Below are 15688 nucleotides of genomic sequence, written 5' to 3' on the forward strand. Positions count from 1 at the left end.
CGCAGGAAACTAATGGATAGAGGTTTGTTAAAACCTTCCTTTCAGGAGGCTCTGGATGCTTCTGACCAGGCATCCAAGTCCTCGAAGGAATCGAAGATGTCGGAGCCCAAGTCATCGGCTCCGAGCTCTTCGGCTAAAGTTAGATCACCGGTTCCACAGACTTCAGGGCCGAGTGTTCAACTGTTGTCAGTTTCCGAGCCTCGAGTCTTGGAACCGGTGATGGAGCTCCCTCCCCCGACACTGTTGAGGTCGGCTCCGTCTTCGGTTCCTTCGACCCGTTCTTCTTCTAAGCCCCTCTCCGACATCGATGTGGACCGTGTGGTGCAGAAATTATTGGAACATACGGCCCTATCCAAACTTATCTCGGTTTCCACCCAATTGGTGTCGAAACTTGAAGGCCTTCCATTATCTCCATCCCTTCCTCCTCCGAGACCTGTCCAGTCTTTGGAGCCGGAAGAGGTTGATCTACTGATTGTGGAGCCCTCGGTGCCAGAACCGTCCTTTTCTCGGTCGGCTCCGTTTACCTCGACTCCGTCGGATCCGGTACCGGAGTCTCGGAGCCGACTATCCATCCTTGGTTCCGGGGCCGAGAGTCGAACCGACGTTTCGGTTCCGACTCTTCCTCTCGGGGCCTTGGCGCGGATCGATTCGGCTCCGTCCTCGGGGTCGATGCCTTCTGTGCCTGTTTCGGGGATTCTTCCCATTTCTTCGGAACCGGGAGATTCCTCGACTCGGGACCCGGGGGCATTCGATCTCATGAGGAAGGTGTTGTCTACCCAGACAACCACATCAGTACTGAAGTAGCCTCTCCTCCCCATAAAGGACCGTTATCTTCCTCTGCACCAACGGCCACATCCAAGCGTCTAGCACCGGTGTCTCAGCCACCCCTGGAGGGTGCCCCCTCTTCCTCGGAGGCTTCTTCGGATGCTCCCCCCGAAGAAGTCCCTAGGAAAAGATTGTGTAAGAGGAGACACTTAGATTCTCCACAAGAATCTTTGACATCCGATACTGACTTGGATGAGTCAGAAGGGTCCCCAAAGTCACCTTCAGAAGATGTCTCCTTTTCTGACATCTTGGAGATCCTGAAGCAGAGAGGTGATTGGCAGTCCCTTCCCCCTTCTGAGGCGAGTCAGTCTTGCTGAAGGCATTCGGTGCTCACCCTTCCTCCTCCTGGGTCACTCCGCCCTTCGATGAGTTAATGGAGTTGATTGCTCGAAGGGCGTGGGAGACACCTGACACGGTGGAACCAGTCCTTAGGAAGCCTAATAAGTACATCACTGCACCCCAAGACAAGGCTTACCTCACAAAGGGAGTTCCAGTGGACGCCATGGTGGTGGCAGCGGCCACGAAAAAGGAGATGTCGGAATCTTCCTCATCTGTCCATCCGCCTAACAAAGATTCTAGGACTATGGACAGATACGGGAAGCGCATTTTTAGTTCAGCGGCTTTTTCTATGCGATACCTGAACTATTTGAACCATTTTACACGTTTACAGAGGGATCTAGTCAAAGAGCTGGGAGATGCCCTCCAGGGTACTACAGATGCTGCTGTCTCAGAGAAAGTTACAGCACATCTAAATACCCTTACATCCATTGTTAACTCATCCATGAGGCTGATATCATACGCAGCCGAAGGATCGAGTAGGGCAGCAGCTTCAGCGATTGCTCTTCGCAGGCAATCCTGGATGCGCTTATGTTCATTTGCGGAAGCCTTCAAGTCTTCCTTTACTAACGCCCCATTTGATGGTGCCACTCTCTTTGGCCCCAAAGTAAAGGAGACCCTTACCCAGTGTGAACAGGAGGGAAAGACTCTGTCTGCTGTCGGAGTCCGTTTTTCCACCCCTTCCAGACCGTACCCCAAAGGGCAACGTGGTGGGAAAATGTGGTTTCGAAAACCCCAAGGATCTTTCCCAGGCACACAGGGTGATGCCCCCTCTAGAGGCAGAGGAGGGGGCAGAGGTGGAAGACGCCGCCCTGGCGGCAGAGGGGGTCCGCAAAACCAAGGTGACAGGGATACCCCCCCTGGAAAACCTTTCCAGCACTCCTGAGAGGAGGCCCGACTGTCCTGCTCTGGAGGCAGTTGGGGGTCGCTAGCTTTATACCCTCAGGCCTGGCAAAACATTACTACAGACAACTGGGTAAAAGCGTTGTTACCGGAGGTTACAGAATACCATTCCTATCCACCCCATTCCAAAGAAAACTCCCAGATGTACCGCCCCATCTGCGAGACCCAGCAGCTATAGAAATTTCAAAGCTGCTAGAAAAAAGTCATCCAACCAGTCCCAGCGGACCAAATAGGATTCGGAACTTACTCAAGGTTCTTTTTAGTTCCAAAGAAGACAGGGGACTGGAGGCCGATTCTGGACCTAAGCAACCTCAACACCTTTGTCAAGAAAGAAAAGTTCGAATGGTCACGCTTCAATCGATCCTACCATTCTTACTGAAGGACGACTGAATGTGCTCAATAGATCTGAAGGACGCATACTACCACATCAAAATGGCCAGGTCGTCCAGGGAGCATTTGCTTCCGGCTGGGAGCCAGTCACTACCAGTTTCGAGCCCTGCCCTTTGGTCTGACCTCAGCCCCCAGGGTTTTCACCAAATGCATGGCAGTGGTAGCGTCTCAGCTGAGACGCCTAGGATTCCAGGTGTTTCCGTATCTGGACGACTGGCTCCTGTCTGCCACCACCCGGCGTCAACTGATACAGGCCAGGGATTACACTCTACAACTTTGTATTCACCTCGGAATTTCCGTAAATTTCGAAAAATCTTTACTGCAGCCATCACAGCATATCTTATTCATAGGAGCGGAATTAGATACGAATCATTTAATTCTAAGGCTTCCTCCAGAAAGGATAGTTGCACTTCAAAGCCACATTTCTCTCCTTCTGTCGTCCAAAAAATCCCCAGCAAAGCTGGTTCTAAAGGTCTTGGGTCTCATGGCAGCTTCTCTCATTGCGATACCATTAGGAAGACTGCACATGAGAGTTCTACAATGGCTACTGTTTGCACAATGGTCGTTCCAACAGATACCTCTGACACACAAAATTCTGATTACAAACACATGCAAATCACACCTAACTTGGTGGCTTCAGACTTGCAACCTTTCCAGCGGAAGACCATTTGTGCTACCCACGCAGTCAGCGACGATAACCACGGACGCTTCCCTGATAGGGTGGGGGGGCATCTTTCAGGGACAGACAGTCCAAGGCGAATGGACCAATTTGGAGTACAACACATCAATGTTCTGGAGTTGAGGGCAGTGTTTTTAGCGTTGCAACACTTTGCTCCCCTTCTTCCTCTAGGGACTATTGCAGTTCAGACAGACAACATGTGTGTAGTCTGGTACATAAACAAGCAAGGGGGAACCAGGTCTTATCAACTATGCAGAGAGGCCATGAGAATTTGGCAATGGGCGGAGTCCACGGGTCGCTTTCTGATCGCAACGCACATCCCGGGGTCATCCAACGTCATAGCCGACAGGCTGAGCAGAGCAATCCTGTTGCCTCATGAGTGGTCCCTCAAACAGTCAATTGCGAAGATGATATTTCGCAAGTGGGGCCAGCCTTCCTGCGATCTTTTTGCGTCTCCAATGAACGCCAAATGCAGGAGCTACTTTGCCCTATTACCCCCTCCAGGGGAAGTCCCCAGGGACGCGCTGGTGCACGATTGGCCCCCGGGTCTCCTATATGCTTTTCCTCCCTTTCCCCTGATTGCAAAGTTTCTGCAGAAAGCCAACAACCTTCAGAGGACGATAATCCTCATTGCCCCATTCTGGCCTCGTCAAATTTGGTTCCCCTTTCTATTGCAACACCGCATTCGGGGACCTTGGATTCTGGACCCAGAGCCAGATCTACTGACTCACTCGTCAGGAGTTCCTCACCCATCTCTCGAATCACTCCATCTAGCAGCTTGGCTGCTCCGCTTCCCTTTCTAGCCAGGTCTGATTCCCTTACGCCGGCAGTTCAGAATATATTAGTGGCTTCTCATAAAGCTTCCACTACAAAAACCTACACCAGTAAATGGAAGTGTTTCATCTTCTGGGCTAATTCACATCATTTGGACCCTGTTATAGCTCCGTTAAACAAGATCTTGGAGTTTTTGACAGAATTGTTCCATGAAGGAGCTTCTCCTGCCACTTTGAGTGCAATTGGCTGCCATTTCAAACTTTCATGTGGAAGAATGTGGTGCGCCTGTTATGGCTCACAGACTTTGTAAGGCTTTTTTAAAAGGATCCTTTCATATTAGACCACCAGTTAGAACTCCTACATCACCTTGGAATCTGAACCTCTTACTTTCTAAATTGATGTTGCCCCCTTTTGAGCCAGCCTCAGTTTGCCTATTGAAATTTTTATCGTGGAAGACTCTTTTCCTGGTGGCCATTACATCCGCTAGGCGAGTGTCTGAGCTTCAGGCTCTTTCTATTAAACACCCTTATTTGATTTTCCACTCTTGACAGAGTATCCCTTCGCACTAATCCATCCTTTCTCCCCAAAGTTTGCTCTACTAATATTAATCAGTCCATTGAATTACCCACCTTTTTCAAAAATCACTCTAATAAGTTAGAGTATATGTTGCACAGATTGGATGTCCATAGACAACTCAGGTTTTATTTGGATAGAACAAAAGATCACAGGAAATCTGATCAACTATTTGTAGCCTTTGCTGACAGCAGGAAAGGTGTAGCAGTTACTAAACGAACCCTTTCCAAATGGCTAACTGATTGTATCACATACGTTTATGAGGCTTCTAATCCAACCTTATCGGTCAAACCTAAAGGACATTCTACGAGATCAGTGTCTACATCCTTGGCTCACGCAGCTCGCTTACCATTAGACACGATTTGTGCGGCTGCTACTTGGGCTAAACCGCATACATTTATCTCTCATTACAAAGTGGACAGGGTTTCTAGGGATAGGGCAACCTTTGGTTCCACTGTGCTCAAGAACGTTCTCCCGTGAGTTCCTCAGGATCATGGAGCTAGGGACGCTACCCATGTGTAAGAACAAAGGCGAGATTGAACACTCTCACATATAGAAGTTATGTCCTTACCATAACGTTCCATGTGGAGTGTTCATCTCGCCTTTGTTCTTACATTCCCACCCTCCCACCCTCAGGAAGAACGTTCAATTTGGTGCCTGGTCTGGAGTATTCTCCTTCTGCATTTGCAATAGTTGTATTTGTATGATACACTTGTGTGTGTGTGTATATATATATATATATATATATATATATATATATATATATATATGTGTGTATACATATATATATATATATATATATATATATATATATATATATATATATATATGTATATAGATGATCCTTTGATTGTGTAAATTTTGGTATGAGTGTGTTCTCTATGACTGCTGGTTTGCTTGCAAACTAGATCTGAGGTAAAGGCAGAGGGGGATTGTGGGTATTAGGTGATCTCGAGCTTCTTCTCGATGCAGAGCTTGCAAGCGGCCGACACGGAGCCGAGGATCGGCTCCGAACCCATGTGTAAGAACAAAGGCGAGATGAACACTCCACATGGAACATTATGGTAAGGACATAACTTCTATTTTCGTGGCCCTGCTCAAAGTAGCTGAAACACACTCACTGTGAGATTTAATTTTTCACACACACACATGCCTGGGAAAGGCTGGCACAGATTTACTTGCTGTGCCCCTTTCTGCCCAGAGTATACGGTAGTTATTATTGCCACCAGATGCCCCATGATCAGCTACAATAAGGCCCTTATTAACAAATGGTGCCCAATTATACTGTGTAATATTAATACTAATGCAAATGGTAGTAGTTGACCAACACAGCTAGGCCTTCAGGAGTGGGCCCGCACAGTGTCACCAAATAAATATAAGCAGTCTCAAAGGTTAATTACTTTCTAAAAGGACCAGCCACAGTAAGAGTTTTAAATATAATTAATAATAACATAATATGAAAATACTTAATATGTATTTACAGAAAACTTCAGAGTTCAAATCGCATGAATATTGAAAATAACATCGATGGACAGACTCAGACAAATAAAGAAAAATAATATCTAATGTTGAAAAAATGTAACCAGTCGACAAGACAGAGTTAAATACTTTAATAACTCATAAAAATAATTAAACACAAAGAAAAATTAGCTCTTTCACACCCAAACTAGGCAGTTCCTCTTCCATGTGGACTGGCTACATTTTTTTCTGCCTTACTTACTTCTTGTGTTTACTAGTCTTTTCTGTTTGCTCAGGATTGTTCTAATGAAATATCTAAACTAAGCTTCACTACATTTTCCTGACTGAATCTAGGAGAGTTTCCATTCTCTACTTAACAGAGTAAAGGCAAAGATGTGGTGAATGGTCCTTCTTGTTGTCAGGCCCAAGACAGAATGCTCAGTACTGAGAGATTTCTCTCTAATATTTAACATTTCCAAGATGGTTGGCAGAATGACCTCATCTTGTTACCTAACTTTAGGTTATCACACTATTCCCCTTTGAAGCTTGAGACAGGATGCTGGCATGGATGTGATAAGATGCATATTTAAAGTTTTGCTAATGTTTATGGCAGTGCCTGGGGCTTCCCCTCTTTTTACTGAGCTAATGAACAAAGGCTTCTTGCAGACATGCCGTTTCCAGTCCTTTTCAGAGCTGTCAGATGAGCACTTCCATGACCCAACAGGTGGTCCAATTAACAGTATTTTTCTTAAAGAGCTGTTTAACTCATTCTCTTCCAGTGTCCTTTGCTTATATATAGATCACACCCCCCCCGACATACAGTCTCACATGTATATTCCTTCTCTGTCCAGCAGAACTCGCTGTTGATAGATTTTTTAATTCTAGCAACTTTGCAAACACATTTTGATTTTCAGTTACCATACAGTTCTAATACAATTGCAACATAAGCATTTGTGCAAATCAGTTTGATATTCAAAGGACATATTCTTTACAGAACACCAGCTGGCTATCCTGGCACTAGCCCATATCATCACAGTGAGCATATGAGAGAGAGAGAGAGAATGTTAACCTTTGGCAGTGATGCATTTGTAGATGCAGCAGGAGGTTTCTTTCAGATGAGTGACTCATCTTACTCTAAATTAGTTTGAGGAAACACTGCCAGGATATAGTTGAGCACTTTCGTTTGTTTATTACAATACTTCAGAACATAAATATGATGAAAGAAATACTTCCAAGATGGCTGCACACTGATCAATATCTCTCCCAGTGTGAAAAAAGAAGCTGAGAGATAAGGGGCAGTAACTCTGGCAGTTTTAGTAAATTCAGTCACTGACTAGTAAGTACACTGTCTGGATGCCAGCCAAGAAGAAACGTGGAGAGCCTGAAAGAAAATCAACTAGAAAAGGCAAGAATACACTGACTGGGAAGAATCCTGCAGCTGTTCAACAAAAAGAAGTTCAAGTTCCAGCTTTGGTACAAGACTTTGCTTCCAGTAATCTAGATGATAAAATAAAATGTGCTCAGAGCTGATTTAATTAAACGAAACATTGAATAATATCAACTCAAATAACAAAAAGCTGGAAAAAATGGAAGAAGCTTTAAACAGATATTCAGATGAACTGATAAAACTACAAAAATCAGAGAGAAAAATGAAGAAAATGCTGGCTGAGTATGAGACTGCTCAAGAAGAACGGTTTGAAAAAATGGCAGAGTTAAGTCTGCAGAGCATGCAGAGAAACCTCCGGTTTTCTGCTGTACCACAGAAAGTGGCAGGAACAAACTGTATTAATTTTAAGAAACCATAAATAAGAATCTGGACTGGTATTCCATAGCCGTATTTGAATGTGTTAGATTCAAGCTGCTGTACCAAACTATCTTCAGATTTTTTTTTTCCTAGAAGATCAAAGTCATTTTTGATGCAGAACAGGCCAAGGAGGAAATGCAAATGTTCAACAAAAAGTGCACCAACAAACAGTAGATGACTCTGCTTCTCATTCTGCTGATAAAGCTCATATTGAGAGTTTGCAAGTGAAACCTTTTCCATTGTTCCAAAAGAAAATGCTTAAGATATGAGAAAAAGAAAGAGTCGACTAGAAGAGTCGGGAGTACCTTGGACTTGAACTGGACTCTGGGGTTGGGAAATGTAGTTGAACAGGGAATGGGAAGTGTAGATGAACAGGAAGAATAGTGCTGAAATTGATGGATAAATGTGAGATTATAAAGCATCACTCACATTTGTGAAATAAGGCTTTACAAGAAAAAAAGTGGAAAGTTTGGACGTTGACAAAAAAGAAAGAGTATTGGATTATATTAAGAAATAGAGTGCAAATAGCAATGCAACTGGAGAAACATTTGGAAAGAAGTGAGTATGTGAATTTGGTAAAGAGAGGATTTCAGGAGCGATATTAAGCAGAGCATCAGGGGCAAAGGAATAGGGGAGTACTTGTATTAATGCTAGAGGTGCTCCAATAGTGATAGAGAGTGAACAGATGATAGTAGATTTGTGGTAGTAAGAGGCTACTGCAAGAGAGGAGGATTACACTGATGTTTATATTCCACCTAAAATTGCTTTTATGGAGCTTAAGAAAATTTTGGGAGAAATAATCGGCTTTTAGTAAGGGATATTGCTTGTAAGTGGGGAATGGAATTTGATTTGCAACCGTGAGGATGTACGTGGAGAATCTAGAAGGTAAAACATAACTAAAGAGTAGATTTGTGAAAAAATTTATAAAAATATTTGGTATGAAAGACGTGAATTCAGTAACAGGAACTTGGAGAGAATTTTTATTATTCCTGAAGGTACAATAACTGGGCTTTACTAGACAGAAATTTTATTTAACAGCAGCATGTGCATTTAATTGAAAGCTTCAACACACATCCAGTAAATTATTTCAAATCATAAGCCAATAATTAAGATAAAAATGTGGGTTAATGAATTAAAAGAGACTCTGGCATTTTCCCACTTAACGTGCTCAACATTAGAGGTATTTAAGGAATGGGTAGTGAAAATTTTTAGAGAGCTATGAGAGAAATAGAAATTTATTCAGAAGTCATAGCTAGTAGGCATGATAAAATGAAATTTAAAAAAGGGTCGAAGTAAAATAGAGATATGATTAAAAAGTAACCGGAATTATTCAGAGTGGCTGACAAAGGTTAAAGTATTGCAGAATAAGGGGAATCTCTAAGAAGATGAAGCTCTACTTCAGAGTACTAAAGAGAAATTAAGGCAGTGTCTGGATAATCTGCTTGAGTTAAGAAAGATTGCTGTTAAGCAACTGTTTTTGATAACTACAGAGCACAAAAACTTTTTAGCACAATAATTTGAGCAACAGAAGTTAGAAAGGTTGTTGCCAAACTTGGGGAGACTATAACAAGAAAAACAACCAGAGATCCTGTAGACATTGAGATATTCTGGAAATTTTATGAAAAAATTGTATAAAGCAAAAAATACCACTGTTATTGGTGAATGTCCTAACCTATCACTATTGTAGTATTCTTCACAGAAGAGATCCCTTACCCAAAGATAGCCGTACATCCAGCCAGTATACCAAAGCCTTTAGATCTTGTAGGTGCCGTACATCACATGTATGCTCCCTGCATAGGTGATGTATGGACACAAATACTTAAAACTTCTTTGCCAGCAATCTGAATGCCATTATCAATAATCAGTTTGAATGCCCTTATGCTGTGCTGGTTGCCAAGCCATTTTCAGAGAAATTCCTCATTTGGGTTTTTTTGTTTTTTCCATTTTTGTTGTTTACTTGTGTTCATGTCATCCAAGAAGGGAAAATATCATCTTGGTGGGAGCAGATAACTCACAAAGACCATCATGACTGGTGTCTTTTTGCCTAGGTGCTCCCCATGACCATACACAGTGCTCTATATATCAAGCATTTGTCCCTGAAACCCTCAATAGTCACTTAAATTTTCTCCATATACCTCGAGAACCAACATCTTAAATTATTGGCTCAGGGTGCTGTGGTGGAATCTTCCTGTCCCAAGGGACAGCAATCTCTACAGAAGAAGATCAAGAAGTCTGGGCCTGATCCTGTTGTTGTCCAGCCTCTATCAGATGTCTGTCTGGAAGCATTTGAAAGTCCTGAAGACCAACTGGTGCTTGTATCGGATTCCTCTGCCTCAAACCTGTCTTAGGCCAGCATGGATCCAAGTTCTTGCACATCCTTAGATGCTTTTCAAACATCTGCTCTGGATATTGAGGGGGAAACCATGGCTGATTATTCCAAGGGTCTGAGGGGGAGGCCTCAAATCTTAGTCCAGAAGAAGATTCCTGGTACACTTATTGAATCTTGCCAAGGGACTGAACTGCCAAGGGTCATCAGGGCAGATGTTCCACTTTAAAGCAAAAAAAAAAAAAAAAAAGACTAAGCATATTACTACTATTGCTGAAGATCCCTGATGTGAATGGCAAGATTTTACTCGAGGCTTGTTCACTGCCTTGATGGCCTTGAAACCTCCCCAGGGAGGTCCCAGTCCCTGCTCCTCCCTGGTCTTTCACTCTTGTTAAGTGGGCAAAGGAACTGTGTTTATCAGGTGAAGACCTACATTCTGGTGAGAAATTCCTAGCTGATCCTCTCACATCCTGTCTCCTCTAGATTATGGCTCAGAGAAAGAAGATTCTCAGAGCCCAGAGTCCCCTTTGGAAGAATTATCCTTTGCGGATACTGTTGTTCATATGACAGAACTGTTGCTCGTATGATGGAGTACTTTTAAGCAGGATTTCTCTGAGGTTGAGACATTGAAGAGAGATACTATGAGCTTTTACAAATGGAGTCACCTAAGCCAGCTGCAGTTCTTCCAATTGTGGAAGCTTTTTTGGATACCTTTTCTACTGCATCTGTAGCTTCAGACTCTCAGCCCTTGGCACCTAAAAAACCTGATAGGTTTTACAAGGTGCCCGAGGATAAGTGTCCTCCTGATGATCCTTCTGGGGTTTCTGTATCTTGGCTGATAAGCCTTTTAAACTGTTGCCCTCCTCTAAATTCCTTCCTTCAGATAAGTACAGTAGAGCTATGGAAAGACTGGGGAAAATACTGCTCCCACCTTGTCATTTCAGGGTAGTCCGTATCAAACCCATATGACCAAGTGTCCTTTCTAAGGTAAAGTTGTCTGGTTTTCCTGATTTTGAAGGGAAAGCTTCAGTTCTTGCCCTGCTTCTTTCCACTTCCGAGGTCGCTCATCACTCCGTAAAATGCAGTTATGATGCTGCTGATGCCTCCTCTAGGGCTTCTACCTTTGATTCTGTGATGAGGCATTATTCTTGTCTTTGCCCGTTATTAAAGCCAAACTTTTTGCTGCTCCTGTGGTTAATAAAAAATCTTTTTGGAACACCTGTTCATGTCCCTCCAGAATAAGGCCATTAAGGAACTTCAGCATATTTTTGCGCCTCCATACCTAAATTTCAAGGGAATTCTAAATCCACCTTTGTCCATAGGCAGACTCGTCAACCTTCAAAAGGTAGGAAGGGGTCTAGGTGCGTTCCTTCTGCTAAGTCTGCTGCATCTTAGAAGTCTTCCTTTCAGGACAAACATGTCTCTATTTGACATTTTTCCTCCTCATCCTCTTCCCCTTGGTCAGGTCCCCTTGTCCCTCCACCTTTTTTCTCTCCCAAGTTGACAATGGACCACCTCAGATCTTGGATGCTGTGTACCATTAATCAGGAATATTTCATGGTATGGAAGTCCCTTCCCCTATTTTCAGGCATTCTGCAACCTCCTCCAGACTGGCTGTCTAATTTTCCAGAGGTTTTACAGTCCCTTTTGGATTAAGGCACCATTCAGCCTGTTCCACCCACCCAAGTGGGAAGGGGTTTTACTGCAGGATGTTTTTGGTCTCCTGGAAGGACGGGACTTTGAAAGCAATTCCGGACTTTTCTGTATTCAACACTTTCCTCAAGGTCCCTTCTTTCAGGATGCCATCTCTTCACACCTTGTTTCCTCTCTTTCTTCCTTAGTCGTCCTTGGTCTCTCTCAATCTCAAGGATGCCTATCTTCATATTCCCATTCACCCTCTATGTAGGAAATGTTTGCATTTCTCTGTTTTTTTTCCTCCCTCCAATTTTCAGTTTTCTGCTTTGCCCTTTAACCTTTCTACTGCCTCAAGAGTATTCGTCAAATAGCAATCTGCACTGAGCTTCCACACGTACGGCAAGTGCAAATGGCCAAAACACACCAAAAGGCTGCCAGCACTCCTTGTAAGATGGTCAGTATAGATTATTTAATAAAGCAGCAACTAAGTACACATTTTAGTGTACAAGTTACACTACAAAAAAATTAACAAACCAGTTTCGGCACAATGAGCTTCTTCAGTGCAAGTTAAACAGCATACAACTCTGATCAATTCAATTATGTATATATACACTCCAGCCAAAAATATTAAGTCCGCCTATCCTATTGACCAATTAGAAGATTTAAAAGATTAGATTGAGAGGTTTATTTCCCCCTGGGATGAATGAGCATCTTTAAATCTTTTAAATCTTCTTATAGGTTCATAGGTTGGTACTAGGCTATTGGCCCTAGGGGCCTATACAATCCTAGCCATAACAATTCCCTTGCTATTTCTTCCCACAGTATATACTTCCCTGGACCTCTGTCTAGCAGGGTGACTGATGTGATCCCCGGGCTGAATTATGTGATTCCTGGGGTGAACCCTGGACCTCTGTCTAGCAGGGTGACTGATGTGATCCCCGGGCTGAATTATGTGATTCCTGGGGTGAATTTCCGGGGTGAATTTCCTATCTCCCATCCAGTCGTCAAGGTTCCTTTTGAAGAGGGCCAAAGAGGTGCTCTGCTTGACATGTATGGGCAGTCTGTTCCAGAGTCTGGGGAGTCTCTGGGTCAGGAACCTATCCCTCCAGCATGTATTGTTCATTGTGATGACAAGGTTTAGATTCCTGGAGTGTGCGTCTCTGAGGGATTGGGATTTGTTTAAGTGCAGCAAGTCCAACAGCTCTGGGTTTGACATGGCCTTGTATGTTAAGCAGAAATCTCCTCTGAGTAGACGATATGTGACAGAGTATAGGTGGAGTTTTTTTTAGACGGTCAGCATATGGCATCTTATTTAGGCCTGTGATTCTTTTAGTGAGGTATTTCTGCTGCATTTCCAGTTGTTGCAGATGTCTTGAGAGGTACATACCAAATGGGGCATTGTATTCTATAATGGATCTAATGAGGGATGAGTACAGTGGGACAAAGACCTTCTTTTTTCTGGATGAAATGCCCTTAGTGATGAGGTGTGCCACTTAGAAGGATTTCCTGACTGTTGTGGCGATGTGGTTACCAAAGGTGAGACCACTGTCCACCTGTGTCCCTAAGTCTCTTATCACACTTTCGGTGTTTAGTGTACTGCCACCTATGTGGTAATTCAATTCACAGGTACATGTTTTTTCCCAAAGGGGGTAACTATACATTTCTTGGCATTGAGATTGAGCCCATGGCTCTGGCACCAAGCATCTGATTCTGTAAGGCCCTTTTGTAGAATATCCACATCATTTGGGGATTCAGTAATGGCTCCCAGTTTGCAGTCATCTGCGAACTTAGCCAGAGTCTCTTAGTGTTGGCCTGTACTTCATAGAAGTAGATGCCAAACAGCAGTCCCAGGTCTGAACCCTGAGGTACTCCACTTGTCTGGAGCTGGATTTGGAGTCTGCTACTTTTACAGTGTGGGTTCTGTCAGTAAGCCAGTTGGCAACCCATCGAGTGATTGTAGGGATTATTGCCCAGCTTAGTAAGTTTATCTATGATTCCAGAGTGGGGGATGGTGTCTTAAGTCCTTGGCAGGGTCCATGTAGGCTGTGTGGGACCACCGTACCCTTGTCCACGGCTCTGGAGACCGATTCGAAGAAGTCAGTCAGGTTCAGGAGACAAGATCTGCCCTTCATGAACCCAAACTGGGTGGGGTCCAGTGTTTGAAGGTTGCCAATGTCTTTGTTATAAGTTCCATGATAATACATTCCAAGGCCTTGCAGATCAGGCTTTTCAGACTGATAGGGTGGTAGTTCCCAGGATCCAAGGTGGAACAAACATTTTGTCTGACAAAAAGTGCCTTATGAAACAAAGGGAGATTCTGTTTCTTATTCTTCTGGTAATAAAGAACATAGAGTGCCAGTGCCAGTGAAACCTTTTCCAATATTATTTACTCCTTGGATTGTGAAACTTTTATCTTGTAGTTCTTATACATTGTAAATGGTTTATAACTGGAGCGTTTCTCCTAGATTCTCCACTGAAAGCAGGCCACAAGCCCAGCTGGACCAACCTGGTTAACAAGTGTCAATAAATAAATAAACAATTCCTGTTGTGGAATACCAGTCCAGTTGCTGATTTGTGCTTTCATGAAAGTAATAGTCTGGTTCTTCCAGTTTGTCTGGTATTTCAGAAAATCTCAGGTTTTCTACAAGTGCTCCGTACTCTAATTATATTATTTTTGAAACATCTGTTCTTGTGCAGTCTCTTATCCATTCATCCCTTTCTCCATTTTGACCTATGAGTTTTGCAGTTTTATCACCTCATCTGAATATCTGTATAAAGCGTCTTCCATTTTTTCAAGCCTTTTGTTTGAGTCAATATATTCCATCAGTGTTTCATTTATTTTAGTCAAGTCTGTGTGCATTTATCTTATACTTTCCTCTAGGTTACTGGAAGTCCTGTCTTAAAGCTTGCACTGCTTTTTGCTGAACAGCTGTAGTACTTTTCCCAGTTAGTGTTTCTTATTTTTTCTCAGCTTTTGTAGCTGGTCTTCCTTCAGGTCCTCTGTATTCCAGGCAGTGCACTTACTAGCCAGTTACCGAAATTTACCCAGAAGTATAGGTCCACTGGCTTTCTTGCTGAGTTTCTGTTTTCACACTGGGAGGGCTAGAATTAAGCTGTTACTCAATGTGCAGCCATCTTGGAAGTCTATCCCTTTAGAGTACTTTGTCAGAAATGGAGGATCACTTTCATTAGTAAGCCACTGGTGCTCTTGGTTTAACTTTGTGTTGTATGTGATATATAAAATGTCTGACTAAAACTTGGAATTAAAACATCTGCTATTAATTTTTATAGTCCAGTATTGTGTATGTATATTCTTTAATCTTTTGTTTCATAATATTTCTCTCACTGTTGACCTTTGCAGTCCGAACAAAGCAGAGTTTATCAGGGCGAAGTATCAGATGTTGGCATTTGTCCATCGTCTGCCATGTCGAGATGATGATAGTGTTACTGCTAATGATCTCAGTAAGGTAAGAATCTACATGCATCTTGACACCCTGATTGAGCAGCAATTTCTGTTTAAAGGAATATTTTATAAATAATCATCCATTCCCTGCTGAAGACTAAACTTTGGTGAACCTCTATCCCATTTGCTTATGTAATTTTACTTGCTAGGCAGCCAGGCAGTTGATGAGTTTTGCATTTTTAGCATAATTTTCTCCAGTATTTACTTATGCTTTTGTATTTTCTTTAGCTAGCTAGTTGTTCTCCCCATGATTTGTGAGCTGGCAGCTTCCTTGCATTTGCCATCAAATGGTACACCTTAACCTGATGCATAGCATTTTTGGATATATCCACTTCTTTTAGAAGAATCTACTTTTGTAGCCACACAATGCAGCAAGTGTAGTGTAGGTAGGCATCTGCTGTGTCATGGAGAGGTACAGTGGTGTATTAGTTGTATTTATTTGACCCTACCAGAGGAAACATCACCTCCCCAATTTTTCTCTGATTTTTGTTAGAGCAGCATCTGTGGTGTCAGTATTTCAGT

At 43.0% G+C, this 15688-nt stretch overlaps 1 protein-coding gene across 7 annotated transcripts in view; it reads left to right on the forward strand.

Moving 5' to 3' along the window:
• Nucleotides 1–15688, forward strand: part of GIT2 (GIT ArfGAP 2) — a 1410467-nt gene that overhangs the window by 187966 nt on the left and 1206813 nt on the right. For all 7 annotated transcript variants that reach the window (XM_044068490.1, XM_044068492.1, XM_044068493.1 and 4 more), the window contains exon 4: nucleotides 15065–15170. In XM_044068490.1, the coding sequence (XP_043924425.1) occupies nucleotides 15065–15170 (106 nt within the window). The remainder of the gene's footprint in view (nucleotides 1–15064; nucleotides 15171–15688) is intronic.

This window comes from Protopterus annectens, chromosome 4.part0, assembly GCF_019279795.1.
Source record: "Protopterus annectens isolate FY-2018-M chromosome 4.part0, PAN1.0, whole genome shotgun sequence".
Lineage (NCBI taxonomy): Eukaryota > Metazoa > Chordata > Ceratodontiformes > Protopteridae > Protopterus > Protopterus annectens.